The sequence below is a fragment of the Nasonia vitripennis genome, chromosome 1 (genome assembly GCF_009193385.2).
Source record: "Nasonia vitripennis strain AsymCx chromosome 1, Nvit_psr_1.1, whole genome shotgun sequence".
In the NCBI taxonomy this organism is placed as follows: Eukaryota; Metazoa; Arthropoda; class Insecta; order Hymenoptera; family Pteromalidae; genus Nasonia; species Nasonia vitripennis.
This window is the reverse complement of record NC_045757.1, coordinates 3,463,820-3,490,129: the sequence shown is the minus strand read 5'-3', so window position 1 is coordinate 3,490,129 and position 26,310 is coordinate 3,463,820. Positions and strand designations below refer to the sequence as shown.

The window sequence follows — 26,310 nt, the reverse complement described above, 5'->3', positions numbered from 1 at the left end:
TACAAAGTACACAACAGCGCAAGTCAGTTTAAAAATTATTTTATTCTCATCGATATGGTTGTCGTTCAATTCAATTGAAATATTTGTGCGTAGTCATCGACGATCCTGCGCGTATAAGTATACGGCTTTGGCAGCTGTATCGACATATTTCCGTCCGGAAACTCGTCGTCCTGCGATAGTACATCCGGCAGCTTAGAAAATTGCTATACATACATTTGTATATCGATCGATCGCATATATATTTACAATAAAAAGCAAACTTTTTTTTTTACAAATTATCGCTCACTTTTATACATTCGTATACTAAGGCGTTTGGCAATTTGCGTTTTTAATCGAGTAAACCAAAAAGGAGTATTACAGTAAAAAGCATCGTCGCGCGAATCGCGGATCAGTAAGTTTTTTGTTTCAAAAACGGTACTAACTACATCCTAAATTCTTCTAGCAGACTCGTCTGGATTATCAGGCTGCACATAAATAAAATTACACACAATGACTAAAAATAAGAAACGCCGGGCCTGCCTGGCGTCGCGCGCTCGCATATTTCATATATTAATCATGGTTGTCACACACGCCTATACATCATTATTGTCACGTTGTGATCATGATTGTTCATTCCGGCGGCGACTATTGCTATATGTGTATCACTCGCGATATGTTTGTAGTATATATCTAGAAATTGCACTTGAAATACTTATTTTATCGAGAAGAGGAAAATGAAGAGCAAGAACAAGCATAAATGTTCTTAGGAAATCGTTCGGTCTGGAAAATCATTCATCGTCTCCCCGCGTCGGTCTCCGTTATCGAATGTAGCTTGAATTAATGAAAAAAGCATGTCTCGTTCGAGTATACACGTTATATGCCTTGAGTCAATTATCGAAGCGTCCTACGCGCTCACGAGTGATAACATTCTATCGAACGTTACATGAAGATTATTGAACATCGTTAATGAACACAGCCTTTCCGTTATTTTTACATGAGAACTAACGAGTATACCAAGAATAGAGTCGTATGACAATTTGCATGACGTTGTTGTTTGCTCGAATCACCCACTCAAACAACCCGAGGAGGTGCGTCTCGTTTTCGCGGACCGTGGTAATTAGGCGATTCAACAAAAAAAAAAAAAAAAAAAAAAAGAGAAAAAATACTGCGTCTCATGCTGGAATGAAAAATAAAAGTACTCTAGACACTCGTGAAGGTCGGCATAGGCAACTGTTGCTCGCTGTCGGAGGAGTTGTTGCTGGAGCTGGAGACGTCCAGCTGCTCCTGCGCCCGCTGATAGCTCCTCCTGTTCCTCGAGCAGGGCGTACTTGCAGTCGAGCCAACGATTTCCTCTACTTGAGCATGCTGAGGGGATTTTTGTTGTTGTTGTTGTTGCTGCTGCTGCTGCTGCTGCTGCTTGTGCACGACGATCTCGCGCAGGTTTTTACTGGTCGGCCTGGAGAACGCATTGAGCTGGTCTGTACTAGCGGTGTTGCGCCTGGAGATGACCGCATGTTCGAACTGCTCACTGTTGAAACTACCCGTGGAATAGAGTTTCTGCTGACCCAATGCTTGAAGAAGCAGCTGCTTCTGCGGTGGCTTCTCGTCTCGGTTGCAGCTGCAGAGACTTCTTCTGGAGCTGTTCAACGATCGCTGCTGCTGTTCCACGTAATCCAGCACGTGGTGCCTTTGTTTCAGATGCTGACGGTTCGATGGGACTCGGAGTTCCGGGCAACCACAGTACCTCATGATAGACTGGCCCAGGTCCTCCATGCTCTGCTCGTGTATGTGAGGCACCGGCAGCTGGAGGAAGTGCCTACAGGCCGTCGGCTGCGCGCTCGTCAGCTCGTCGGTGGGATAACCTGCAAAGCAAAGGTTCTTCTCTCTTTTAGCTCTCGCTCCGCTACGATACACCTGCGGCGTATCTTCGGACTTGTTACACGCGCCATCCCCTATTATGTAGGTACCATATCCGCCAGGTGATGAGCGCGAGACACATGCATGCGCAAGCCAATGAAGAGCGACAGACATAATACTTGTTTGGCGTTAACATATTCGAGGGGGAGGAAGTAGAGACAGTGGTACACCGGGTATGTCGGAAGCGAGGGGAGATTAGAGGTCGTTGGAGCTTTGGTCGATCGGCGGAATGTCGATGTGCAACTTGCTGGGGTTTTGCGGGCCGACGGTGGAGAGCGGCGGCGACATCGGCGATCCTGCATCTAAGAGCCCGTCTCCCAGGGGCAGTTTGCTGGGGGGCAGCAGCAGGCCCACTCCTCCATCTGCGCAACACAAGAGACCAGCACCAGATAATAACGATCGCACGGACACACTGACTGAAGCCGACACGGTGTTAGGTGCACAGATGTTAGTCGGGTAAATGGTCGCGTGAGTTAGTAAGTGAGTTAATTAATTAGTTCCATCGCTGGATGCACAATTGAGAGAAAGTGTACCTGGTGTCGAGGTGTGGCGCAGCTCGTCCTGCAGCCGGTAGAACTCGGCGAGTTCCCTGCCGGAGCAGAGCGGCGTGTCGACCTGCAGAGTGCTGTTGAAGAGAGAGTAGTCGACCTCGTAACCCTGTCGCTCCTTCGAATAGCTGACCATCGGTTCGAATCTGTGGCCCCAGAGAATCTCGTTGGGCAGGTAAGAGCTTCGCGCCTGAGTAGTCTGCCCGGTCGACTCGATCGTGCCCTCGAGTATGACTACGAGCTCGAACCTCTCGGCCAGCATGTCCTCGGCCGAGAGGTTGTAGAACGGCGAGTCCGACTCGATCCTGTGCACAACGGTGCACGGCCAGATGAAGAAGAGGCTCTCGGGCTGTCCATCCGCGCCGACCTTGAGCTCCTGCTGATTGTGCGGCAAGATCTCGCCTTCCTTTGTGGTCCTCGAGCGTATGAGCTGTGCCCTGACCGTCGCTCCTATGATGTGACTCTTGCGCATGTCGCCGACCCGGAACATGAGACACAGCTCGCCGTCTCTCTGGCAGATGACGGCGTTGCGCGAGAAGAGGAGGGTCTGGGTGCGCTGCTTGGGTCGGGACATCTTGGCGAAGACGATGCCCACCATGAACGCCTGGATCATCACTCCGGAGATGCTCTGGATGCACATGACGAATATGGCCTCGGGACACTCTTCCGTGGTGGACCTGCCTCCGTAACCGATCGTGTGCTGCGTCTCGATGGAGAAGAGGAAGCAGCTGGTGAAGCTGTGCAGCTCGCTGACGCAGGGCCGCCAGTTATCGTCAACCATGTGTCGTGGTTCGAAGTCGCCGTGGGTGAAGGCGATGAGCCACCAGATCCCGGCAAACACGAGCCAGGAGAGCAAGAAGCTCAGGGCGAAGCAGAGAAGGGTCCAGCGCCATTGGGTGTCCACGAGGGTCGTGAAGATGTCCTGAAGAAAGCGCAGTGAGCGCCTGGAGATGCGGGATTGAAGGACGTTGCACTCGCCGCTCTTGAGGACAGCTCGTCGACGAAGCTTCCGCTGACCTGGTCCTGCGCGAAACCTGCTCCTGTGCGACAAATAAAAATCGGTACGTCCGCTGTTAGATCTGATGTATGGACTACGAGGGAGACTTTTGCTAGACTTTTGGTACGTGAAAACGGAGACGGATTCACAAAAACTACGTATAATACAGTAGCCAGTAGCTATACCTTTCATCTCTCGAACAGGTTAAACGCAGTCGATCATACCGGCTGGAGTCATCACTTAGAAAAGGATATAAATATTCAGTGCATGCAATTGAGATAAATGGACGAAGAGGGGAAAAATAGCTTGCCGTCACAAACCATTTTCCTCCTTCAACACACACAGTTGGTGTACCAAAAGCCACATCTCTCTCTCTCTCTCTCTCTCTCTCTCTCTCACTCGCAACGATACCTTATGCAGCTCTTGGAGCTCTGTACGATAATCGGCGTAACGCGTCCAGGACCGAATCCGGAGAGGAGTTTCTGCTCGTCGCCGAGCTCGCGATGGGGCTGTGCCTTCATCTCGCCGCAGTCGCCCATCTCGACGAGGCAAGTTTCCCGCGATAACTACGCGATACACAAACTCGGCGTCGTCTCTTATCAGCGAACGCTGAGGCGTCGACTGACGACCTTGACGAGTCTCTTGGTCAGAGAGAGAGAGAGAGAGAGAGAGTGAGAGACTTATATACACCCGGATAGATGCAGCAGGCGCTAAACGATGCCGGCTTTGCTCTTGTTGTTCGCGCGTACCGTGACGTCGCTCACATAAATAATCGGCGTTTCATGCAAATTGGAAAAATAAGAATAGACCACGACGACGGCGAGCTGTGGGCGATCGCCGCGGTAGCTTTTCTCAGACTGAACTTCACGCGCGCATGGTAAAGCTCGCGCTCGCGACTATATGCTCAAGTTATCAGCGAGCGCTTGCTTTGTCAGCGAACGAGTTACATGCGCGCTCCTTATCTTTCGCCTTATTCTTTCGCTCTCTCTCTCTCTCTCTCTCTCTTTCTGCGACTCAGCTGTCTGCTGTGTACATGCGTTTCAAGATCGCTGACTGCGCGCGCGCGTGCTTTAAAGAGAGAGATTTATGCGCTTGTATGTACATGCCGAGAGCATAGCACATGTGCATAGCGGCGCGTCAATTGCGCGCTCCGACGCGCCATGGGATCGTCGCTGATCTACATAATAAGAGATAGGCAGAAAGAGAGGGAACGTATCAGCCACGGAAGCTAAGCGTTTGTCGAAAGGGAAGTCGTTTATTAGCCGATCTGCAGTCGGAGATATAGATCATGCGCTTGAATTTTCAGCAGAGGCGATACACATATACACATAATACGCGTGAATACAGTCAGTCGAAATTGAACGCGTGCACGCAACGCGAGCGCGAAGAGTGCGCAACAAGTAAACAGGTGTGTGCGTGTGTGTGTGATAGGCATAAACGAGAGAGCGCGAATCGGCAGAGCATACATACACAGGGGAAAGAGAGAATAAAGCAAGGAAACAGAGAGATCTACTACCTTGCTTTTTACAAACAACGAACCAGCTGTCCCTCTTGCAGGACGATCGTCTCCGCTGCATCGCCTCTCGTCGTTCTATAAACACTAACGCTGATGCATCCGGCCTTCGCGAGTGCCAGCTAGCTACTCTTTTGCTCGATAGGAGCCGATAAAATTTCGTGATGCGCTAGGGAGCCTGAGCCCCTGTCGCCGATGATGAGAAAGAGAGCGAGAAGAGGGGCAAGCGCTTGCCAACACATATACAATAATCGTGATAAGCGCACAAGAGCGCGGCGAATTTAGAGCGCGCGTTGGATCTATCCGCGCGAATACATATGTGTGTGTGCGCTGTGCACGTTTGCGTACATAGTAGGTATATCAGACGGAAATACACCTGTCAATTGAATTACCGCCTGTCCCTCGGCGCAAATATTTTTTACGAAATCCGTCTCCGCAACGTGACGTAGTCGTGTGTGTGTGTGTGTGTGTATGTCTTGAAAAAAATTAGCGACGCAACGCTCGTCGCAGGAGGATAAAACTCGCCGGCTGACCTGGTCGAGTCCTGTCGGCCGATGCCAACGATGCTGCTACTCTGCGTGCTGACTCGCACCAGCGTCGGGTTCCTCGTTATCCCGCTGTTAGCCGATAGTATGCTGACGTTGTTGACGCCGCTGGTGTTCCTGCTCGCCAGCAAGGGAGACTCGGCCCGAGAGAAGAATCGCTGCTGCTGCGGGTACTTGTCGAGGCTCTCCTCCTCCTCGATGGTACCGGGAAGACGGAAGAGCTTCTGGCACTGATTGCTGTCCGCTGCTTCGCTCGTCATTATTCCGCTGTTTACAGTTGGCTCTTCAGCGGCAGGAGATCATAGCTCTCGGAGGTATGTGCAGCAAGGGATAATCTCAGCGGGCGTTCAACTCACCGCGCGAGTGTATATGCCTCGTTTTTTTTTCTCAATACGCTCTGCTCGATCGGCTTGGCTCGTCTCTGGAAAATAAGGTGATTTCGGTTATTTGTTGTGCCATTCGTAAAGAAATGTTGTATGTGTCTTATCTGAGTAGGGAGACTGAAATCGAGATTACGCCGGCGACACAGTAATGCGATAAATGTGGCTCGTGAACTATCACGAAATTTTTCCCATTATAGTTGTCGGAATTTTCTCACTAATTTTTCAACGAAGGCTCCGGATGCATCGTAAAATGCTCGAGCGATTACAAAATCGTTTAATCCAAGTGTACAAAAGAAAAAAAAAAACGAACGACGCTTACAGCTCGTCGCGCAGCTCGGGCAAAAAATAAGAACAATTTACCCGAAGCGCAGTCGCACGGCCTTACAGTAAATACAACGTACTTAAACACTATATAGTCAAGCGGTTATCGAGCTCCGCTGACGTAACGCGGCTACATGCGGGCTTAGCGCAATTTTTCGATAATAAGTACAGATGAAAGAGAGCAGTGCGATGAGCTTATAACGATGTCCCACGAGCGACTAGTTTTTCCGCGGAGATGTGCACGGCTGCTATCCGATTTTCTCCCTCTACCGCTGCACGCGTGTAACTGCAGTAGCTATACCAGTGTCCATCGTGTAGGTGCGTGTCTGTAATAGAACGGATTGGAGACTGTATATACGTATATAATATTGTCTATAGCTGCAGGTGAACGCGTGCACGTGTACTCCGAGGGCGATTCTCGAGTGCGTTTAGGTGCAGGATTCTTGTAAAATACTTATTATTTTTCACGTGTAAATAACACTCGCGTGGATCTATAACGAGATAATAAATCACGCTGCCGCAAGCCTCCCCGGCACAATAACCATATCGAGTTCCTCGTTACACCGGCGTATCCCATTTCGAGCGAGTATTAATTATCAAGGCCGTTTATGCAGGCGCGCGGGTTACCCGAGAGCGCAGCAGCAGCCGCGCCTCGATGAAAAATTAAATCGCCCACTATATGCGCACACGCGCCTCGTTCGCCATATACGTCTGCGGACTATGTTATATTTTTTACCCGAGCCGTGCGTCGTTTAACGATCGAAGATCCAACTGACCAGCTGGATGGTAAGCTGGACCTCCGGCATCTTCGCGTCCGCACCTGACGATAACGAGTATAGGTATAGTCGAATAACCGACGATATAACGAGATCTGAGTGCACACGCTGCAGCTGAGAGAAGCACGGATTAAGAGGTATCCAAGCGAGAACTGACGAGTTGGCCGAATCCTATGCCTCGAGCGATGTGTCACCTTCGCTCTCTTCTTTCTCTCCCACTCTCTCGCGAGGAAACTGACTGCTCCTATATGTAGAGGCGGACTCGACATCTAAATACATTGTGCATACAATTACTCGCTCTCCGGCCTTTCACGCATCGCTTTTTTTTTTTTTTTTTTTTTTTTTCATCTTATCTCCCGCCCCCTAAAATACACTCGACTCTGCGCTTGACTTTTTCACAATTCGAAGACGCACCGCTCGGACTCTCGCTGAACCTAACGAGAGTAATTAGCCTCAAGACGAGCGCGGCGTGTCGCTCAATTGTCGCGTAATTGAAGCGACCTTGACCTTTTTTCGCGAAAGCACCGAGACGAGCGCCTTGACCTTCGAAATCTCTCGTGATCCTTTTGGAGTAGTCGGGTAAAAACGCGCGTCCACTATACACGAGCCAGATTTCTCCTGGCTGGTTATTCATTGTTTGCGCCTGCCGGTCTAGCGGGTATACCTTTGTAATCCGGGAGAGAAAGTCGATCCGCTCGCGTTTCCCGCCGCATCGAGGACCTTGTTATAATTCGAGGCGACGATTTCGCGCGAGTTTCCGCTGCAGGCGGAGCTCTCTATACTACTGATTGCGCTCTCTCAAGGGCGACGCCTGGAGCTCGCGTGTGCGGACAATTTTTCAATTAGTCCTGAAGCTCGTCGTAGCTGGGCCGCTAGAATCCAGTGATCTGAAAAATTTCACGATGAATCGCGGAGAAAATAAGCTGTGTTTTTTCAGCCGCGACGAGAGTCGCCAGAGCCGCTGATTGTATAGAGTGCTGCCTGTCTGTCGCTCTGTGTGTTTGTGTGTGTATAAACTCGTATAGTCGGCGGCTTGCGTCGAGCAGAACGAGTTTAGCGGCGGGAAGTGCCCTCGTTATCGCGCCGGGCAATTGTTTAATCTCGGCCTCGGCGGGAGATGCCTTTTCAGACTTTTATTGAAAACTCACATCATTCGAAATGACAAGTTGTGCGCTCACTCGTATCTAGACCAGCTCCTTGGGCCCGTTGCAGTTGGACGTCTGGGGCGGCGGTGGCATGGATTCTCGGAGCAAGTTGGTACTGGGCTCCGGCGCGATCAGTTCCACGTTCTTCCTCGCTCTCCTGTTGCCGATGCTGTTGATGCTCGAGCGACGAGTGTCTCTGCGGCACGGACACACACGATTCTCTCGAAAATTATTCACAACGATAGAGGATCGCTTGGCGCGTCACTTTTGTCAACTCATATTCACCTAGGTTGAGAGTTCCTCTCTTCGACTTTTTTATTACTGGAGTTAGCCGGTTTTGAATCCGGTATACTCGGACGCCGACTGTGAAGTCGCAGGCCGGTGTTGTTCGCCCCGTGGTCGTCGATGATTTTCGGCTGAATGAAGGGCGGAGGCGAACCATGGTGCCCACGGTTCGGCAACAGGGGTTTCAGATTGCCCTCGTCCTCTTCGTCTTGCTCCTCGACATCGTTTAGAACTTGAATTGAGTTTGGTTGATCGACTGCTCTGTGGAAATGGCTGGTTCGCTCGTCTGGCTCGATGGTCTGGTTACGAATTATGTAATGAGAAACGAAAAAAATGACAGTGCAAATTTTACGTAATCTTGAAAATTTATGTAAGGCTTTCAGATCAATTTAGTTTAGATTCGAGAGCTTCGTTCCGGCGTAATCAGTTGTGAATCACTGCGAATTAATCTACGTCCGAGCTAGGACGAGCTCGTTGAAGAAAATCTAACGCGTCTTTTGAGAAAAAACATTCATTTACTTCGTCAAGAGTGTAGAATGTTGCGAATTTCCTGCGTGGTTCTCCGGGTTGAGAGCCACTGCCGCGCCTCGACGGCGAGTCTTCCGGTGCGGTGATCATGACGGGAATCGGTGTGGGTGGCGTTGTGGCATGAGCCTGCGGCGGCATCATGTGCAATCCACCCGCCGATGAGGCGAAGCTCGAAGCCGAACCAGAACTCAGAGAGCTGCTGGAGTCCATGCGGTATTGAGCGAAGGTCGCCGAGCTCGTTCGTTCTGCAACGACAATATTTTATAATGTATCCAATTTATAGGTATAATGAATTTTTTTAACGAATTAAAAACAGCACATACCTCCTTTAGCCCTATGCATGGCTCGCACGTGATCGAGCTCAGCGGCGGAACAAAGAGGCGTGTCGACTTCGTAGGTGTTGTTGAAGAGCGTGTAGTTGACTTCGTACTCGCCGGTTTCCTTGCGAAAGGTGATGATGTGCTCGAACCGATGGCCCCAGAGGATCTCCGAGGGTAGGTAAGAGCTACGTGCCTGAGTGGTCATGCCCGTCGACTCGATCACACCCTCGAGCATGACGATTATCTCGAAACGCTCGCGCAGCATATCGCTCGCCGACAGGTGATACAGGGGCGATTGTTCGTTGATCTTGTGGACGATAGTCGTCGGCCAGATGAAAAAAATTTTGTCCTCCTCGCCGTCGCCGCCGACCTTCAGTTCGGTCTGGAAGAACGGCAGCAACTCGCCTTCTCTAGTCACCTGACGATATTAATAATACATTAGCTAGTTTTATGGCAAGCGTTGCAATTACAACGTCGCACAGTTTTGCAACACCGGCTGCTGCGGAACTTTCGAGATTTTTTACATATAGCTTCGCGAAAGTAATTAAAGTTGAGAATTCTCGACAAGAGCTTCGATAAAGAATAAAGTTTTACTTTCCCCCGTTGCATATACTTATCAAGGGCAATGACCCAATAATTAGCAGCGATAATTCGTAACAGCAACATTAAATGCGCATTACCGCGAAGCCAGTCACGAAATTGCATCGTTTTTAAAGCTCGCGTAGCTCAATCAGTGTTATCTTTAACGATACATAAAATCGAGCCTTTAATAACGCGGGGCAGTAAAATTAAGCAGCGATTCTCGGTAAAAAATAATAACGACCTTTCGCTTAATCATCTGAGCGCGAACGTGCGCCTCGATTATGTGACTCTTCCTCATATCTCCGACTCGGAACATCAGACAGGGCTGTCCGTCCCTCTGGCAAATAACGGCATTACGCGAAAATAGAAGCGTCTGGGTGCGCTTCTTCGGTCTGGACAGTTTGGCAAAGACGATGCCAACCATAAATGCTTGTAGAATGACGCCGGTCATCGACTGGATGCACATGATAAAGATAGCCTCGGGACACTCTTCCGTCGTGTGTTTCGAGCCGTACCTATACGAAAATACCAAGCGCATCAGTACGAAAGCTCGTAGACGCATAGAGTTTACATACAGCAGGAAAATCGTGCAGTACCCGATGGTGTGCTGGGTCTCGACGGAAAACAAAAAACAGCTGGTGAATCCGTGAATATCCTCGACGCAGGGTGTGAAGGAGACGTTGGAGCCGGGCTCGCCGGCGGCGATCTTGGCCTCGAGATCTCCGTGCGCGTAGACGACCAGCCACCAGACCAGTGCGAAGCCCAGCCAGGAGAGCAGGAATGTCATGGCGAAGACGAGCAGTGTCCAGCGCCATTGTGCGTCGACCAGCGTCGTGAAGATGTCCTGAAAATCGATTGGTTAGTCGTCGGATTTTTTTTTTGTTGTATTTCTACTTGCAAGCAAAACTTGCAGGCATGTAAATTAGATTAGATAAGATAAAATCATCGTTCATATTTATAGCTATCCGCGCAGTATATTATCTTCGAAATTTCGAAATCTCGCGCTGGTCTTTCATCAGCTCGAAATATAAACAGGCGCGCGGCAGTTATTCGCGAATTTGAAGCCAAAATATTTTCCGACAAGACTAATCGCTAATGCGCGGCTATTTAATAACCCTCGTCGAGATCTGTTCCGTCTCTTCGTTCGCACAGATGTAGACCGGCGTTATTTACACCGATATCTGCCAATTTTTCATTTTAAAACAAGTCACCTATTCCTATTGAGAAAGAAACCAACCTGCAGATAGCGTCGTCTCCTCTTGGCCACGTTACCCTGCACGACGTTGCAGTCACCATGTTTGAAGACGACCCGCTTCCTCACTCTCCTCGAGCTGAACCTCGTCTGCCTGTACCTACAACAGTCCCAAGGCACATGTCGTTTTACAAAAAAAAAAAAAAAAAACACACCTGCACAGAGAGAGAGAGAGAGAGTCTACACGCTTTCTTTCTCTCGAAATCACGGGTCTGCCGCAGATCGCAACCGCCGTCTGTAGAGTGGTGGGGAGAGGGTGGGTAGGGGGGGGGCGCGGCTTATTTATTTTGAACAGCCGAAATATCCAGTTTGAGCCTGTCGCGATAAGGACAGTGGATTCGAGTGTAAGAGTAAGAAAGTTGCGTGCGTATTGGTTATTATATACTTTTGGCACTCTTCGCGCCACGCGACCTCCCCCGACGTCGTGGCTTTGACCACGAGCATCGAGACCTGGGATATGGCTCGCCTCAGTCCTGCCAACGCCATGCCAGCGCCGCCATCACCCAAGTGTTGTTGTTGTGGCCTGCGAGGAGTCTCCCGATGTTCCGCGGACTCCTGCGGCAGCTGCGCCACCGTTAACTCGGCCATATCGACGACGCGTACTTATCTCGCGAGTGCAACAAACGTCAAAGTGACAGATGCTGCTGCTCCTGCTGCCGACGATAAGAGTAGCAGTAGCGATAGGACAGCATGACGTCGAGCTAGTGCACGTGTAACCGCGACTACAGCCGAGAGACGACTGCAAGCTCTCGCCGCTTTTGGAGCTGGGCCCGCGCCAACTTTCTATTTTACATCCTGCACGCGCTGCACTTCTAGGAATAGAGATGTGTATGTGCGAGAGTAGAGTGTGTATTATACCTGTTGGCGACAAGTGGTCCGGCCTCGGTCCTGATGCTGGCCCGGCTGGCGTTGCGCCTGGAACTGGCGAAGACGAGGGAGGGGTTGCGTAGTCGCGACGGCGCCGAGGCCGAGGGACGGATGCCTATCGGCACCGGCGGCGGCTCTTCTTGCTCTTCCTCGTCTTCCATTGCTTCTTCCTTCTCCTCTACTACTACTACCGATTCTACCGATGCCACTACTACTGCTCATCCTGTACGGACTCTTTTATATCGACTGAATAGCATCGGGGATCATTGGCTTTTGTCTACTTTACAACACACCCTTTGTTTGTTTGCTTTATCTCAGCTCGTTTATTGTACTCTCCTCCTATGTACACTTTATACAAAAAGCTTACATTATTAATTACCATGACGATTATGGTACGGCCGTCTCTTATCGCTCTCTCTCTCTCTCTCTCTCTCTCTCTCTCTCTCTCTCTCGGACGTATAATGCAAAGGAGAATTAGTCAGTGCACCAAACGAGGAAACATTATGCAACGCGATTCATATCTCTATCAGCTCATTCTTCACTTCCGCCGTTAACGTATTTCATATATATATAGCTACATGTATACACAAAACACACGCACAGATCTCTCAGAGAATATAGTCCGCTCCCATGGCCGATTCGAACTTGCAGCACTTTGCACGAATTTTAAAAATAACTATATAGGCTGCGCTCTGTCGTATATACTCTCCCCCACTATCGCCGCCTTCTTTCAACGAACGTCGTAACCCGACGGACTTGCGTATTTCTATATACGCGCCACACTAGCACTAACAAGCGTAAAATCGTCGTTTACAAGAGATATGCATTCCGCGCGACAAAGAAGAAATTTAGGTATATAGAGTGCGCCGGAGAGAGAGAGAGAGAGATGTGCGAAAATAAGTGCACGCGCGCCAATCCACGTGTCACGTTTTCTGCGCCACGGCCCCGACACAGCACATTCCGCCGCTGCTGCAGCCTCGGCTATCACTGACCGACTACCTACTACTCCTCTCTCTCTCTCTCTCTTTCACTCGCACTCTCTCGCTCTTTTCTGCAGAAGAGAGGGCCGCCGTCTGCTATAGGGAGACGCCGCGCGCCACCTCGTACCAGCTGCGGAGAATGAACGTGATGATGATGATGACTTCTTTTTCTTATATACCACGCTTCTTTTTTTAAAACTGCCTGCGCGCTTGAGGAATTTTTCCTCTTCTTTTTTTCTTCTCTGAAACTGGGTTGGGTATTTACAAGTGCGCGGAGTCAGCAGCTGCCTCGAGAGCCTGTGCGAGGATGAAAAAGAGGAGAGCTTTCAGAGGTGTTTTTGTTGTTGTTATAGCTCTTTGATAATTATGCAATACTCACAAGCTGGTCGATTTATTGGTGGATTATATACTGGAGCCTCTAGTCTATGATCTTGCGCACTCTGAGCTCCATGGAGAGGAAAGCTCGCATGTTGGCATCTTGGACTTTCTCCATTATGAGCTTTTGAACGTCAGCAGGGCTATCCTTCATTATCGTACTTAGCTTCTCGGCGTACTCTATCCAGACACAGTTGGCACAGCCCGACATGCAGCAGGTTGTGGGTTCCTGGAGTTCTTCCAGAGTCAGGGGAACTTCCGGAACGTACATTGGTCGAACGGATTTCTGGTCTTGAGTATCTGCAGTTGTGGAGTTACCACTGCCTTCTTTATCATCCTCTGGTGCTTTAGACATGGACCTGCTGATGCAGTAGTGCTCTTTGGTTCTCAGCAGAAGAGGCCTCAGGTGCTTGAGCTTTGTCATCCTTCAAATTTACTTTTCAGAGCTTGCGGTGACCTGAGCATGAATAATACACAAGTGTCAATTGTTGCGCAATGTCGAATCAAGATGATGACAGATTGTCTTTTATTCATGATCAAAACAAAGTTTTACAAAAATAGACATCAGCTGTTCTTCGATTTGTTTACAAGTATAATTCGACACTATACTAACCTAAATCGTTCCCACCGACTGCTCTTACAGAAACGTATATCCGGGAATGCTGTCCTCGTGTTTAGCACGAAAATCCAAATTCATCGGGATCCACTTGATGATTTATCACCCGCGACGGTCCGGATATGACAGTTCGAACAGCTGACAGATCGCGACTGATGCGGTCTCTCTTATTATTTTCGTGCCTCTCGCATCAGCCTGCCGAAAACGATCTGATCCTCACTCACGTGGCGCTGCTTGCGTATGTGGATTGTGGGTGGAAGTAAGACGCACGTGTTCGTGCAGTGTACTATATAGTGGAGTATATCAGACAGAGCGTCGCATCGCAGCCTCGAAATCTAAAAAAGCCAATGTCGCTGCGTCGGTAGCATTGACCAGAGATGGGCCGTAAGATTCCGGGGAAAAAGCACCGCGGAGTCAAGGATCCGGATAAGCAAAGGGCCAAGCGTCTGTCCGAGTGAGTATGCGAAGGCTTTTTGCCGTAGCTTCGTCTTGGAGGTTAGATTGCCGAGCTTGATGTGCGTGTGTTGATTTTCAGATTAGAGACAAAAATCAATGCTCCGCCGAAAAATATCGATGACCAGGACATCCCCAAGAGTCTGGAGCGTCTGATCAAGCTCAAGGACGCGGTGAGGAATAATCCGGGTCTGGTGCAGAAGAAAAAGAAGAAGAAGAAAGGTACCAAGCTCATCAAACTCGGTGCTGAACAGGTCAAGAGCAAGCCTCATCCTAAAGGCAGACCTGAGAAGATAGTACCTGTCTTTAACCAGAAGCCTGGTGAGACGGAGCAGCAGTTCTTGCACAGAGTCAACAGAGAGACGCACAATTTTATCAAGGAAACTGAGTTTGAGCAGAGGTACAACGTTGTAGTGGAACGTAATCCGGCTACTGGTGAGATAGAGGGTCTTGCAAAGAAGCCAAAAGACGAACTGTCTGAATTAGAGAAGCTTCAAGCTAAGCACAAGAACATAAAGAAAAAGAAGAAGAAGACAGGTGACGCTGAGAGTGCTGTCAAGTTGTCAAAGTCCCAGAAGAGGAGACAAAAATTGTTACAGAAGAAGCAGAAAAAGCATCAGGACGATGTTGACGAGTTTAAGACTTTCAAAGACAAGGTTGAGTTTGGTGAAATTGCTCACGCACCGCCAGAGTTGAAGCCTTTGACTAAGAATATTAACAAAGCCTCTAATAAGGTAGTTGTAAGCTTGTTTGACCGTTTTGTATACAAATTAAGAACTTTCATTGATATCGTGATTGTTCATTCATAGGTAAAGACTAAGGGTCTGCTGCTCAGCTCTCTCTTGGAGAACGAGAATTCGGAGAACAAGCCAAACGCAAAGGTAATTGACAGGACAGGCAAGCGCAAGGATCTTCCAGTGGGAGAGAGGCGTCAGTTAGAGAAACAGCAAGCGGATGTCATCGCTGCTTATAAATTGTTAAAAGCAAGGAAATTCGGAGACTCTTCGATGTCTGCTTAAGGTTTCAATGTTACTGATTTATTTTTATACAGAATTAAAGTAGATCTAGAATTTATTACACATTTTTCAATTTTTCTTTTAAACAATAATAATACAAATCTTAATATATAAGCGTCGCAATGGTAGAGAATTAACCCGTTGTCCACACAAAAGGCTCCAGCCTCTCCTCCAGTGGCAGCAGATTGTTCAGGGTCTCGAGACTCTCGAGGGTCTGGTTCAGCTGCATGTGGCATTTGTTGAGCTGCCTGCTGAGGTCGTGAACCCTGCTCAGCTGGTCGGCAAACTTGGCAAACTTCTTCTGCCTCTCTGCGGCAATGTTCATCATCTTGTTCAGCTCGCTGTCTATATTGGTACAGAGAGCGTTCTGCTCAGTGGCTATCATCTGTGCGCTGTTGTTCAGGTGATGCTGGTACCTGGCGCAGAGATTGAACAGTCCCATGGGATCCAGCCTCTCGAGAACCTCTGGATCCCTGACTCTGGGAGGCAAGTTGAGGGTTCCCCTCATAATCGGCAGAAACATGGGAATGTTCTTGAGCTTCACGAGATCCGGATCCTTGTCAGTGGTGGGATCCGACAGCGCAGGCTTGACCACCACGATGTTGTGAGCCTTGTCGGAACCAGCTGACTTTTTGTGAGCGACCGCACCACCGGACTTTCTCCTCGCCGTCTCCTGGGTCCCGAGGCTCTTCCCTCGATACAGCTGCGACTGTTTGTTGGTCATCTTGGGAGAGTCCCCGATCGGCCTGTTAACCGTGTACGATATGTACGGCAGATCCGAGTCCGAGCAGATACTCGGACCAGGACTGATGCACCTCGGGGGTGTGCCGTCGTCCGGGAGTACACTCTCGCGATTCGGCACACTCTTGCCTCGTCTCAGCGGCGCAGCCCTGGTGCTCCTGCCCTCGCCCTGGGCGTCAGCGCTCTGCGAGCTGTGCTCCGAACCCATTATGTATCGAACGGGTTTTAAGTAAAATCTTTCTACACAAACTTCATGATTCAGCACCGAGCGTCACCGAAATCTCTGTAAACGCTCGTCATTATCGCTGCAGCGAAAACAACACCGAGCAGACAGCTGCGTGTTATGTACGACGATCAGACGATGTTTCCGACTCTGTTAGTATATAAGACAGTTATAGACGGCACGGGAAAATCGACGGCAGTAACGTGCTGCCACCTACGTCGGACACTCGATATCGAATTCGAATTTTATACGCGTTTATCGCGTCGGCGTGCGTCTTTGACGTTTTCGCGGTTTTCCTCAAATGTTGCACTCGCGCATAATGGAGCGTATATCTGTGTACAGCGATAAATATGCAAGCGCGCGGACGATAGCGATAAGGAACAATTGGACGTATCGCTCGGCGTACTTGGAACTGTTTGCCCTTCCAGCTCGTTGTTTACGTAATTCCCGAAGCTGATGCATCATGCGCTCGTTATATATATATATATATATACACACTGTGTGTAACCGACGAATGCGAAAACAAATTATTCTTATCCGATGTCATACATGATATAATCTCGTTGTAATAGATATTTGTACGTATATGCGATTCGTAACGGCAGAGTTCGGCAGACCTCTTCTCCGAGCTTTAGAGTGTCTCGTCGTGACGGAAATCATTAGTTGCGGTCGAGAGGCACGAGGGTAATTTAATTACTCAATTACTTGCGAGAGTAGACGCGACAACGCCGACTGCTGTGATGCGCCCAGGAGAGAGATGAGCCCAAGATTGCGGTTGTTCTCTTCTCTTGCGCAAACTTCGAGGCAATTTCTCCTCTTCGTTTATTCCTCGCTCTCTTTACTCTATATCTATATATACGTATTTCGGTCTAATATACCAAGTTGCCGCCGCTGCTGTTTAGCAATGCGGAGATGTAAATTTGCGCGCGCGCGCGCGCAGTATTTCAATTTTTTCGAAGCGTCGACGATCAAATTTATGGATCTAAACGGACGGAGAGATAACGAGAGACGACGACGACGACGACGACGACGACGACGCTGTCACGTTTATACTCGTGTGTATGTTAACTTAAAGAGGAAGAAATATCGCGCGTATATTCCAAGGCACGGGACGCGGCTGTAAACGTCGTATTTTCAAGCCTATCGATTTCGCGCCGCACAGCGGAATGAGATAAAACGAGAGATGAAAAAAGAGAGCGTTTTCCGCTGAGGCTTTTGCGAGAGAAGAAAATCGAATTATAAAAGCGCGCGGGCGCAACAATAGAACGACGTAACACACGGGGGGGGGGGGGATGGAACACTGTCGCACGATATACACTCTGTACACGGATCATCGAAAGCCGACAATTAGCCTTAGCTCATAGACAACCAACTGTGTATACATCGATCTGTTCTCCTGATGTCCGGAAGCGCGCGCGCGCGAGCTGCGCAAAGTCAAAGTCTATCTCTCTTTTTCTCGGCACCGGCATATCGATCGAAAGAACTCGCGCGCGCGCGCGCGCGTACACACACGTGTATCGTGTCTGATAAGCGAATGAGTTTAGACTCGCAATAGAGGCAGCTTACGCTCTCTCTCTCTCTCTCTCTCTTTCGCTCTCACGTGGCCCCGTGCGCGCGCGCACGGAACTGAGAATCGTCGTCGGCGGCGGCGGCGGCGGCGGCGGTGGTGCTGTATATAGTATTACAACGGGCTATGAGTGCTCTCCTCCGTCAGTAGGCGGCGAGCGACGCTGCCGAGCGTTTCGTAGTGTAGTTGGTATAGAGCTCTGTATAGATATACGTTCTGTGTAAACACTCGAGATTGCGGCACTGGAGGATCGTCGAGTTGTACCGAGGTAACGTCTCTCTATCTCTCTCTCTGTCTTATGCGTGTGTTAAATTTCTGGCTCGATCCGCGGCTGCAGGTACAGATGCTGCGCCGTGCGATGTATAGTACGCAGGCATGTCTTATACATATACATATACATATACATATATATACATACATACCATCTGCTTATCAGTATGTATCGGCGCGCGCGCGCGAGTTATAACTCGTGAATGTTCTGTGAATCGCGTGAAAAAAAAGCTGTAATTTTTTCTACGCAATCAATTGCGTGACATTTCTCTCTGTTTTGATGCTGCTGTCGCTGCTGCATAATCGACGTTATTCGCGCTGACCGCATCAACAGGTAGCGTCGAGCCGAACAAGACATAACGGCTAAACGTCGACAAGTCTTCATTTGCTACGGCTTTAATGACCGCTAGTAAATCAATCGGCTCTCCGTACCTATATATATATACCTCTCTCGCGTGCGCCTGGCTTACATAGCCCCCTCCGACTTTCCGAATCAATTATCGATAAGGGACACGACGATATTGTGTGTGTGTGTGTGTGTGCGTACGTATGTACGCGCGTATACCTCTGCATAACGCGTATACGCGTAGAGAGAGAGAGAGAGAGAGAGAGAAATCGTTATAATTATAGCGGAGGACGTTGTTTTAATTCGTTCTCCCCAGCGGGGGACACACGCCGCGGAAAATTTCGTTCGTATACTAATTGCGAGCTTCGAGTGCTAGTGATAAGAGAGCTGATTGGTTACGTAAACGAATAATAATTTATTTCGCGCGCTAGAGTGCCTTTATGCATGTGTGTACATGCGCATCGAGAAGGAAGGCCGCGAGAACAATTTTGAATTTAGCGCGCGCGCGCGCGGATGTCGCCCGTTTAAAAAGTTACCGCGCGCATAACATCAGCGAAGAAAGCTACCGTGGGAGTTTATGCAGCCAGTTACAATTGACGCGAAATTGCACCGGAGACAGTGCATAAGGCTTCTTACCGTCGTCTCGTTGTTTATCTCCTCTGGCCAGAGCTTGAATTGTAATCGAGAGATTTATTTTTAAACGAGCGCGCGCTTATCAGCTATCTCCGCTTTGTCCTTATATTCCGTCAGATTTTCTGAGATATACCCGTGTCTTGTTTTTCGTGTCTTTCGTTTCGTCTATCCGTCATCGCCGCCGATGTCCGAGTGGAGAGATAGTAATAAAAAAAAAAAAAGCGCTTCGGATGCTCTCCGCAGCCGATATATCGTAAAAAAAAAAAAAAAATAGATAGCGTGTATAATCCCGTAAGTCCGGACGAGAGCCGTAATTATACCGTCGAGAGTTCTATGTTGCAGTATAATGGCACTATAGGAGGGACAGTTAGGCGAAATTTTTTGTCAGCGGCACAGCGCAGAAAGTGAAAAGAAAGCCGGCGCGCTGAGAGCCATCGCGAGTTTTATCGCCCGTGCAATGCATCGAAAATACAAGCGTCTCTCTCTCTCTCTCTCTCTCAAGCGCTATATTTATAATAATCCGTTTCATATCGCTGCAGTATAAGCGCATATACGTGACATCCCTTTCAAGTGTCGCTGAAGCGGCAGTCGGCGCGCTCGCGTATAGGTATATATATATATATATATATATATATATATATATATATATAAATAAACCTAGAGAGCAAGCAGCTGGTCTACTCGATCCGCGGCTCGCTGCTGCTGCGCGTCGTATAAAAATAATGACTGTTACGTTATAAGCCGGCGGTATACAGGTTTTCCGAAGGAAAGCGAAACCGGACAGCCCTGCGCTAGCAACTCGGCATTCCTTCCTTTTTCTCTTTCGCCTCTAGAGAGACTATTGCGCTAATGCTCGATAATCACGCGCCGAAGTGGATACACAGATATATGTATATATATATATATATATATGTATAGAGGTAAAGCTGTATAGACGGAATTGAATAATCAGCGAAGCGTTCGATTATTTTCTCTCCCGAGAGATCTGGATTACAGCTGAGAAAAAGTGGATCGTAGCGGCGATTCGCGTTTTTTCTTACGTTGCTCGGGCGCGTACGTAGCCGTGAAATTAAACGTAATCCAGGCGTAGGAGGCCGGGCGCACGAGAGAGTCGAGTCGAGAAAATATAGAAAATAGGAGCGCGAGAGAAGCTGCTCTGACGCTCTCGACTCGGTTCCGTGAGAACCCCTCGCTTATTGTCTGCTGCCGCTTGTACTTTACAGCTATTTACACCCGCTCGCGTATATACATATATATATATATATATAGCCGTTTGTCTATTAAAAAAAGAAAGATTTATTAACGCGCAACAGCGGCATTATAATATCGTTGAGAGGGAGAGAGCTTGTTTGCGTCGCTCGACTGGATAGTTGGCAGAGTGGACGGTGTTTCGGCTGCCGCTAAAAATAAAAGAGTCGCGCGCGCGCAAGTTGACGAAACGCTGATAGTACGAGAGAGCTGCTGCTCGTCTACTATTCGCGTTAGTCGATCGCTTGGGTAGATCCGCTGCGCTGGCATGCGTTACGAGAAGCTGCAGAACCGGAGAAGGCCGGATGCTTCGAAACTGCGCCGAGGCTCATCCGAAGAAAGAACGAGAGAGGCTGACATGGCGCGACGAAGCAACAGGTGCACTACATGCCCATCCGGGGTAGATTTTTGGTATTTTCGGTCTTTCGTTTATTCGAGATACTTCGATGTGGTAGAATTTCGACTCTGCGAAAGAGCCTCTCGCATTTAATGGTTTCGCTCGTTTTGGCAAATGTGTATACGGTAAAAGATTCGAAAGTATCAAGAACGCTCGCTGTATTTTATCTCGATCGAAATTTCGGGGAAGAGGCCGCGTATTTTTTATGGCTTCAAGCACGACTTGTTTTTTTTTTTTTTTTTTTTTTTTTTTTTGCCATCGTTTCGTCGCGCTCCGATAGAAGCTCTCAGCTATATAGGGGAACGAATATTCGCTATAGCTATGCGCGATTAGGTTTACGCTCCGATAAAAGATTTAAAAAAATTTTCCCATATAAACGAACGCCATCCGATCTGATTGCAGGATTCAGCGGACATCGACGAAGTTCCTCGCCATCAGAACCGATCGCACCGCCGCGTCGCAAGCGTCGCTCGGAAAGTCGCAGCATTAGCAGCGCAAAGGCCAAGTGCTCGCCGCCACCACCCGCGAAATGCCGACTTGCAAATTCGGCGAATGCAGCAGCAGCAGCAGCAAGTCGAGAATCGCTAACACAGCAGCAGCAGCAGCAGCAGCAGCGGAAAGGTTGCCAGTCCGGAGGAGACGAGAGCAAGAGCAAGAGCAGCGAGAAAACGAGTCGAGATAAGACGGAGGATAGGATGATCGAGAGGACGATTAAACTGGCGCAGAGATGCGTCAGACTGCGGGAAAAGCTCATCATCGGCTTGGCTGCTCTGGCCATTCTGTTCACCATACTGCTCGTCATGGATCTGCAATTGGATCTCGGCTACAGCGGACATCACTTGTTGCCCAGTCACGGCAGGGTCAAGATGTCCGAGGATCCCGAGAGGGACACCGTATACAACAATTTTAGGTATAGGCGCGAGTGTGTGCGTGTGCGTGTGTGTCAAACGAGTTTGGGATTTTTCTCCTATTTTTTTTTTTTTTTTTTTTTTTCTGCCCCACCTCCTCGTCGCGCTATGCAGCTCGAAAGTCCGCGAGCCAAGTTTCTGGGGAAAAAAAAAAAAAGTTGGCTCAGAGTTGATTATTCGCGCGAGGTAGTTTTATATCGTGGAACGTTTTACATTCGCGATCGTTTGAGCAGCCATAATAATACACAAGTTCAGTGCCGCGCGTAATTGTAACACTCGGTGATCATTATTGCCGCGTATAGATGCGGCTATAAAGTTTTTATCGTCCTCGAGAAAGTTTAATTAGTCAAATCGCGACTATTCTTGGCGCGAAAATTAATTGCGGACACGTCGACTGCGGCTTAGCTTTGTTTCTCTTTCATTTCAAAAATTCCAAAGCTGTTAACACCTGCGCGGGGTGTGCGTAACCGTTGAACAAATTTTTCCCCTCAGGGAGCGTGCGGTTGCACCGTTCGAAAGTATATACATCTATACAGGCCGAAAAAGCATCGTGGAATTCAACTTGAAATCCTCATAGGGGGGAAAAAGGAAAACGAGATCAACGCTCGCTTTATTAATCGCTCGTTTTTGTTCCCCCCCCCCCCCCTCTATAGTAAGGACCTTCGAAAGTCGTTCCGCTACTCCAAATTTACAGCCTCGGCTCGCGATATAAGATCATACAAATAATATTATACACACGCAGCGCAGACTTTCCCGATAACGTTATTGCGGTCCGCTCATTTCCACGTCCTCTTCCACGACATTCCAGGCGGAAGTTCCTGCAGCGGCCGAACGCCAGTCGAGAGCTGGCCTCGGGTTCGGAGAACAACAACAACAACAACAACAACAACAACAATAACGAGACGCCGGGAGCGGCGTCGCCTCAGTTGCTCGTGGAGACCAGCACAAAGAGCAGCCAACCACCTCACGACGCCTTCGAAGACCTGCAGAAGCTGCTGCTGAACGCGGACGACTCTCGGATGGACGACTTCTCCGTCATCAAGAGCGAAGTTCTCGAGGACGTCGAGGAGAACCCCTCGGTAGCGGAGCTTAAACACCTGAAGCCGGGGTGAGAGAGATGAATGCAAAGTGAAAGGAATTTTTTGACGCGCGAGTTCGCTTTTTCGCATCGATTAGCCGTAAAATCGCGCTCGCCTCCGGAGGAGAACCTTCTCCGCTTCCTTTTACTCCAGAGAGAGATAGAGAGAGAGAGAGAAAGATGTATATACACGGCGTATACTCACGCGCTAGCGCAGATTTAATTGCACGCTGTCCGCTCTAATTAGCGCTGCAGCGGCTTCTCTCTATTCTATATACGTGTACACACGCGCGCACACACGCACGCGCACACCGGTATTGAGTTTCCCGCGCGTCAGCTCGCCGTACATTACTCCATCGGATAGCCCTCGCGGCTTCGATGATAGCACACAGAGAGACAGTGTAACCATCACGATTAGTTTTCCTGTTATAATAGAGCTTGGCCTCGCGCATATATATATATTTTGCAGGAAGAACACGACGCTGCTGGATAAATTCCACATGCAGATACGCAAGCGGGAGCTGTACTCGAAGGGCTCGAGAGTAGTGGAGGACCTGCTGGAGTTCATGGCCAGCCAGCCGATCGTTCATGCCTGTAAGAGAGTCGAGATGATTTAGTGTCTGCAGTGCGTTACTATGCTGCTTCTGTACAGTATGAAGGCTTGTTGGAATGACGCCGATTGTCTGTTTCAGCGGAGAAGTCGGGTGGCACGCAGCTCAAACTCGTCATGGACTATCCGAACAAGATGCAGGCGCTCTTCAAGCCGATGAGGTAATTTTATCGAGGAAATTTACAGCGCTGCTTTGTCTCTTCGACTTTGTATAATAGTATAACTGTGAAAATTGACATTAACTTTCTTCGTGAGCCGCGAATTGAGTCTCACTTGAGAAAATGTCACTTTACATAATGCTTATCCAACGGTTCTCTCGGCCCGGGTACCGAGCTGATACATAAGTTCGATTTTTCCGACTTGTTGACGGAATCCGCTTGAATTTCTCTAATGCTCGCGAAAGAAAAAAAAAATGCAATCCTACTTTCATATCCCTCTTGTAATCGAGATAGTTACGAATAAACGACGGCGTAACAGTTCGCAGGGAAGCCATAACGATTCGCAACTATAATATTTCCTTCGCACGCATACGGCTAAACGGCTTCGATAATGATCCCTCGCAAATAGCCGCATAAGTATCGCGAATAACAATGAGAATAAAAAAGCAAATTCCATTCAAGGTTTCCACGGGAGCAACAGACGCTTCCGAACCACTTCTACTTCACGGACTACGAGCGCCACAACGCGGAGATAGCGGCCTTCCACCTGGACCGACTCCTGGACTTCCGGCGATGTATGCCGGTGACAGGTCGGACGCTCAACATGACCACGGAGATCTACCAGGTGACGGACAGCGACATCCTCAAGACGTTCTTCGTCAGTCCGGCGGGTAATCTCTGCTTCCACGGCAAGTGCACCTACTACTGCGACACGAGCCACGCGATCTGCGGCTCGCCCAAGGATCAGCTCGAGGGCAGCTTCGCTGCTTTTCTGCCGGACAAGAGCGTCGTGCCGCGGAAGGTCTGGAGGCATCCCTGGCGGAGGAGCTACCACAAGAGACTCAAGGCTCAGTGGGAGACGGGTTGGTTGAAGCTTTTCCTTCGCTACAATTCTTTTTCGCGTTTTTTTTTTTTTTATTTTTTTTTATTATTATTTCAGAAGCGTAAGTAGAACGTTTGAGACAACGCGAGCGCTTTCTTATCAAACAGCGAACGGACGAACAAAGTCAATTAATAAACACATTAGCGAGGCTCGGCGATAAAATGCTATCGCGAACGGGCGATGATAAATTTTTCGAGCGATGCGGCTTCGGCCTCGCCGAACGAACGAGCTAGAACATTTATTGCCGATCCCTCGAAACTGTAAAAGATGTGGAAAAAACGTCGACTCCGGTTTATCGCTCTACCCGCGGCGGAAACGATACAGCGAAGATTTTTCCGAGAGAGAGAGGGCGTTCCGTTATTATGGGAATTACGTATCGCGCGCAATTTCTACGAGAGAGAGACGACTTGTAATTATCATATCCTTGCACGCCCGCAGACTCGGACTACTGCAACATGGTGCGCGAGCTCCATCCCTACAACGAGGGCCGCAGGCTGCTCGACCTGATCGACATGTCGGTGTTCGACTTTCTCACGGGCAACATGGATCGACACCATTACGAGACCTTCAAGCTCTTCGGCAACGAGACCTTCACCCTGCACCTCGACAACGGCCGAGGCTTCGGCAAGCCGTTCCACGACGAGATCAGCTGTCTCTCGCCGTTGCTGCAGTGCTGCATGATTCGCGAGAGCACGTTGAGAACCCTTCTCAGGTAATTATAACATGCGCGGCTTATCGACTCGTTTGCGCTATCAAAACAAGCCAATTTAAAAGCTCAAGAGCGAAAGTTCGATGGCAGCGCGCGTCTAGAGCGCGAGTGCCAGTGCTGGAAGTAGTAGTGGCTTTCATGAATATGAAATGACACGTGATTTGCGGTTTTATTCAACGAGCCGCCTCTAGGCATGTACTCACGGCTAAACTAGTGCACGAACGATTTTTCGCAACGGATTATAAAGTACGCAACAACGCGCCTCCTGCTACGACATTTTCTTCGTAATTAAAAAGTCAGTTACACACAATAAATCGTGAATCATGTTTGCGTTACGTATCGGTCAACCTGTTGATTAGCGTGAATCGTATCGTTATACAACAGCCGGTTATTATAATTGCCGTTGGCTTATATTTTTTTCTTGTCCGCAGGTACCACAATGGTCCGATTAGACTGAGCAGCGCCATGCGAGAGAGCATGGCCCGGGATCCGGTAGCGCCGATCCTCTGGGAGCCTCATCTCACGGCCCTTGACCGTAGGATACCCATAATCCTGCAGGCTGTGCGTGACTGTATCAATCGCGGCAAGCTAGCCAAGGATGAAAAGAACGAGCTCGGCGAGCCAAACAATACCGAGACGTCCGAGTAACGACGACGTTCTCGCTACTTCTTTCAACGCCACAAACGCGAACGCAGCTCTACTTTTTATCTATCTCTCTCTCTCTCTCTCTGACTAATGCGATATTGACCAAAGCTTGATATGAATGAAAGTACATATGTTATGTTATATATATATATATGGAGCCGACAACGCGCGTCGACGATATCTCGCTCATGGGCGCGATTCAAAAAGGTACAAAGGCGCGTTCTCGAGTACGACTGTGCTATACCGACGAGACACACGGGGAAAACACGCCCGTATCATTGTGATTCTTGTAAATTATTCTGTACATTTTGTAAGTCTAAAATTTATAACTGTTATGTATAATGTAAGTGTTGCAACAATTTATAAGTGTCAGTTTTAAATAATAAATAATTGTATATAAAACGTCTATGTATAGGATATATAACGGTGTGTAGGTGTGCATTCTTTTTGCGCCTGATGGCTCCCTTTTCTCTTTCTATTCGCCTCCTCGGCACTT

At 48.9% G+C, this 26,310-nt stretch overlaps 6 protein-coding genes across 18 annotated transcripts; 2 read left to right on the top strand and 4 right to left on the bottom strand.

Moving 5' to 3' along the window:
* Nucleotides 1-23: 23 nt before the first annotated feature.
* On the bottom strand, nt 24-6,431 carry LOC100123851 (G protein-activated inward rectifier potassium channel 3). 7 transcript variants are annotated; one of them, XM_032596614.1, is made up of 4 exons: nt 6,243-6,431; nt 5,488-5,920; nt 2,430-3,484; nt 24-2,258 (listed from the first exon to the last, which is right to left on the bottom strand). In XM_032596614.1, the coding sequence occupies exons 2-4, from the start codon at nt 5,757-5,759 to the stop codon at nt 2,092-2,094; spliced, it is 1,494 nt and encodes a 497-aa protein (XP_032452505.1). In that variant the 5' UTR covers nt 5,760-5,920; nt 6,243-6,431; the 3' UTR covers nt 24-2,091. The 7 variants fall into 7 exon arrangements, with proteins under 7 accessions (XP_032452505.1, XP_031778009.1, XP_016838482.1 ...); XM_031922149.2 differs by having other exon boundaries at nt 6,284-6,431; XM_016982993.3 differs by having other exon boundaries at nt 24-1,841; nt 6,284-6,429.
* On the bottom strand, nt 5,808-11,900 carry LOC100123847 (G protein-activated inward rectifier potassium channel 4). Of its 4 annotated transcripts, none has more exons than XR_001728891.2 (10): nt 11,477-11,900; nt 11,077-11,191; nt 10,436-10,683; nt 10,081-10,354; nt 9,261-9,675; nt 8,929-9,182; nt 8,410-8,708; nt 8,158-8,320; nt 7,644-7,866; nt 5,887-5,920 (listed from the first exon to the last, which is right to left on the bottom strand). XR_001728891.2 is itself a non-coding variant. In XM_016983007.2 (9 exons), exons 1-8 carry the CDS (start codon nt 11,677-11,679, stop codon nt 8,164-8,166), a joined length of 1,965 nt encoding a protein of 654 aa, XP_016838496.1. In that variant the 5' UTR covers nt 11,680-11,900; the 3' UTR covers nt 5,808-5,920; nt 8,158-8,163. The 4 variants fall into 4 exon arrangements, 2 of the variants coding, with proteins under 2 accessions (XP_016838496.1, XP_008203021.1); XR_001728890.2 differs by having other exon boundaries at nt 8,128-8,320; nt 11,477-11,899; XM_016983007.2 differs by lacking the exon at nt 7,644-7,866 and having other exon boundaries at nt 5,808-5,920.
* Nucleotides 11,901-12,253: 353 nt separating this feature from the next.
* Nucleotides 12,254-14,205, bottom strand: LOC100123844 (oxidoreductase-like domain-containing protein 1). 2 transcript variants are annotated; one of them, XM_031922157.2, is made up of 3 exons: nt 13,927-14,205; nt 13,318-13,770; nt 12,254-13,261 (listed from the first exon to the last, which is right to left on the bottom strand). In XM_031922157.2, the coding sequence occupies exon 2, from the start codon at nt 13,735-13,737 to the stop codon at nt 13,357-13,359; it is 381 nt and encodes a 126-aa protein (XP_031778017.1). In that variant the 5' UTR covers nt 13,738-13,770; nt 13,927-14,205; the 3' UTR covers nt 12,254-13,261; nt 13,318-13,356. The 2 variants fall into 2 exon arrangements, with proteins under 2 accessions (XP_031778017.1, XP_003425609.1); XM_003425561.5 differs by having other exon boundaries at nt 12,254-13,235.
* Nucleotides 13,932-15,459, top strand: LOC100679477 (coiled-coil domain-containing protein 137). Its single transcript, XM_003425550.5, has 3 exons — nt 13,932-14,383; nt 14,465-15,116; nt 15,192-15,459. The coding sequence occupies exons 1-3, from the start codon at nt 14,307-14,309 to the stop codon at nt 15,399-15,401; spliced, it is 939 nt and encodes a 312-aa protein (XP_003425598.1). The 5' UTR covers nt 13,932-14,306; the 3' UTR covers nt 15,402-15,459.
* Nucleotides 15,393-16,791, bottom strand: LOC103315509 (BLOC-1-related complex subunit 5). The gene has a single exon (XM_008204805.4). The coding sequence runs from the start codon at nt 16,345-16,347 to the stop codon at nt 15,532-15,534; it is 816 nt and encodes a 271-aa protein (XP_008203027.1). The 5' UTR covers nt 16,348-16,791; the 3' UTR covers nt 15,393-15,531.
* A 1,235-nt stretch (nt 16,792-18,026) lies between these two features.
* Nucleotides 18,027-26,233, top strand: LOC100123842 (extracellular serine/threonine protein CG31145). 3 transcript variants are annotated; one of them, XM_032596619.1, is made up of 8 exons: nt 18,027-18,197; nt 21,226-21,733; nt 22,540-22,839; nt 23,279-23,403; nt 23,502-23,580; nt 24,040-24,440; nt 24,899-25,172; nt 25,601-26,233. In XM_032596619.1, exons 2-8 carry the CDS (start codon nt 21,519-21,521, stop codon nt 25,815-25,817), a joined length of 1,611 nt encoding a protein of 536 aa, XP_032452510.1. In that variant the 5' UTR covers nt 18,027-18,197; nt 21,226-21,518; the 3' UTR covers nt 25,818-26,233. The 3 variants fall into 3 exon arrangements, with proteins under 3 accessions (XP_032452510.1, XP_031778010.1, XP_008203028.1); XM_008204806.4 differs by lacking the exon at nt 18,027-18,197 and adding an exon at nt 20,511-20,804; XM_031922150.1 differs by lacking the exons at nt 18,027-18,197; nt 22,540-22,839 and adding an exon at nt 20,506-20,804.
* Nucleotides 26,234-26,310: the final 77 nt, after the last annotated feature.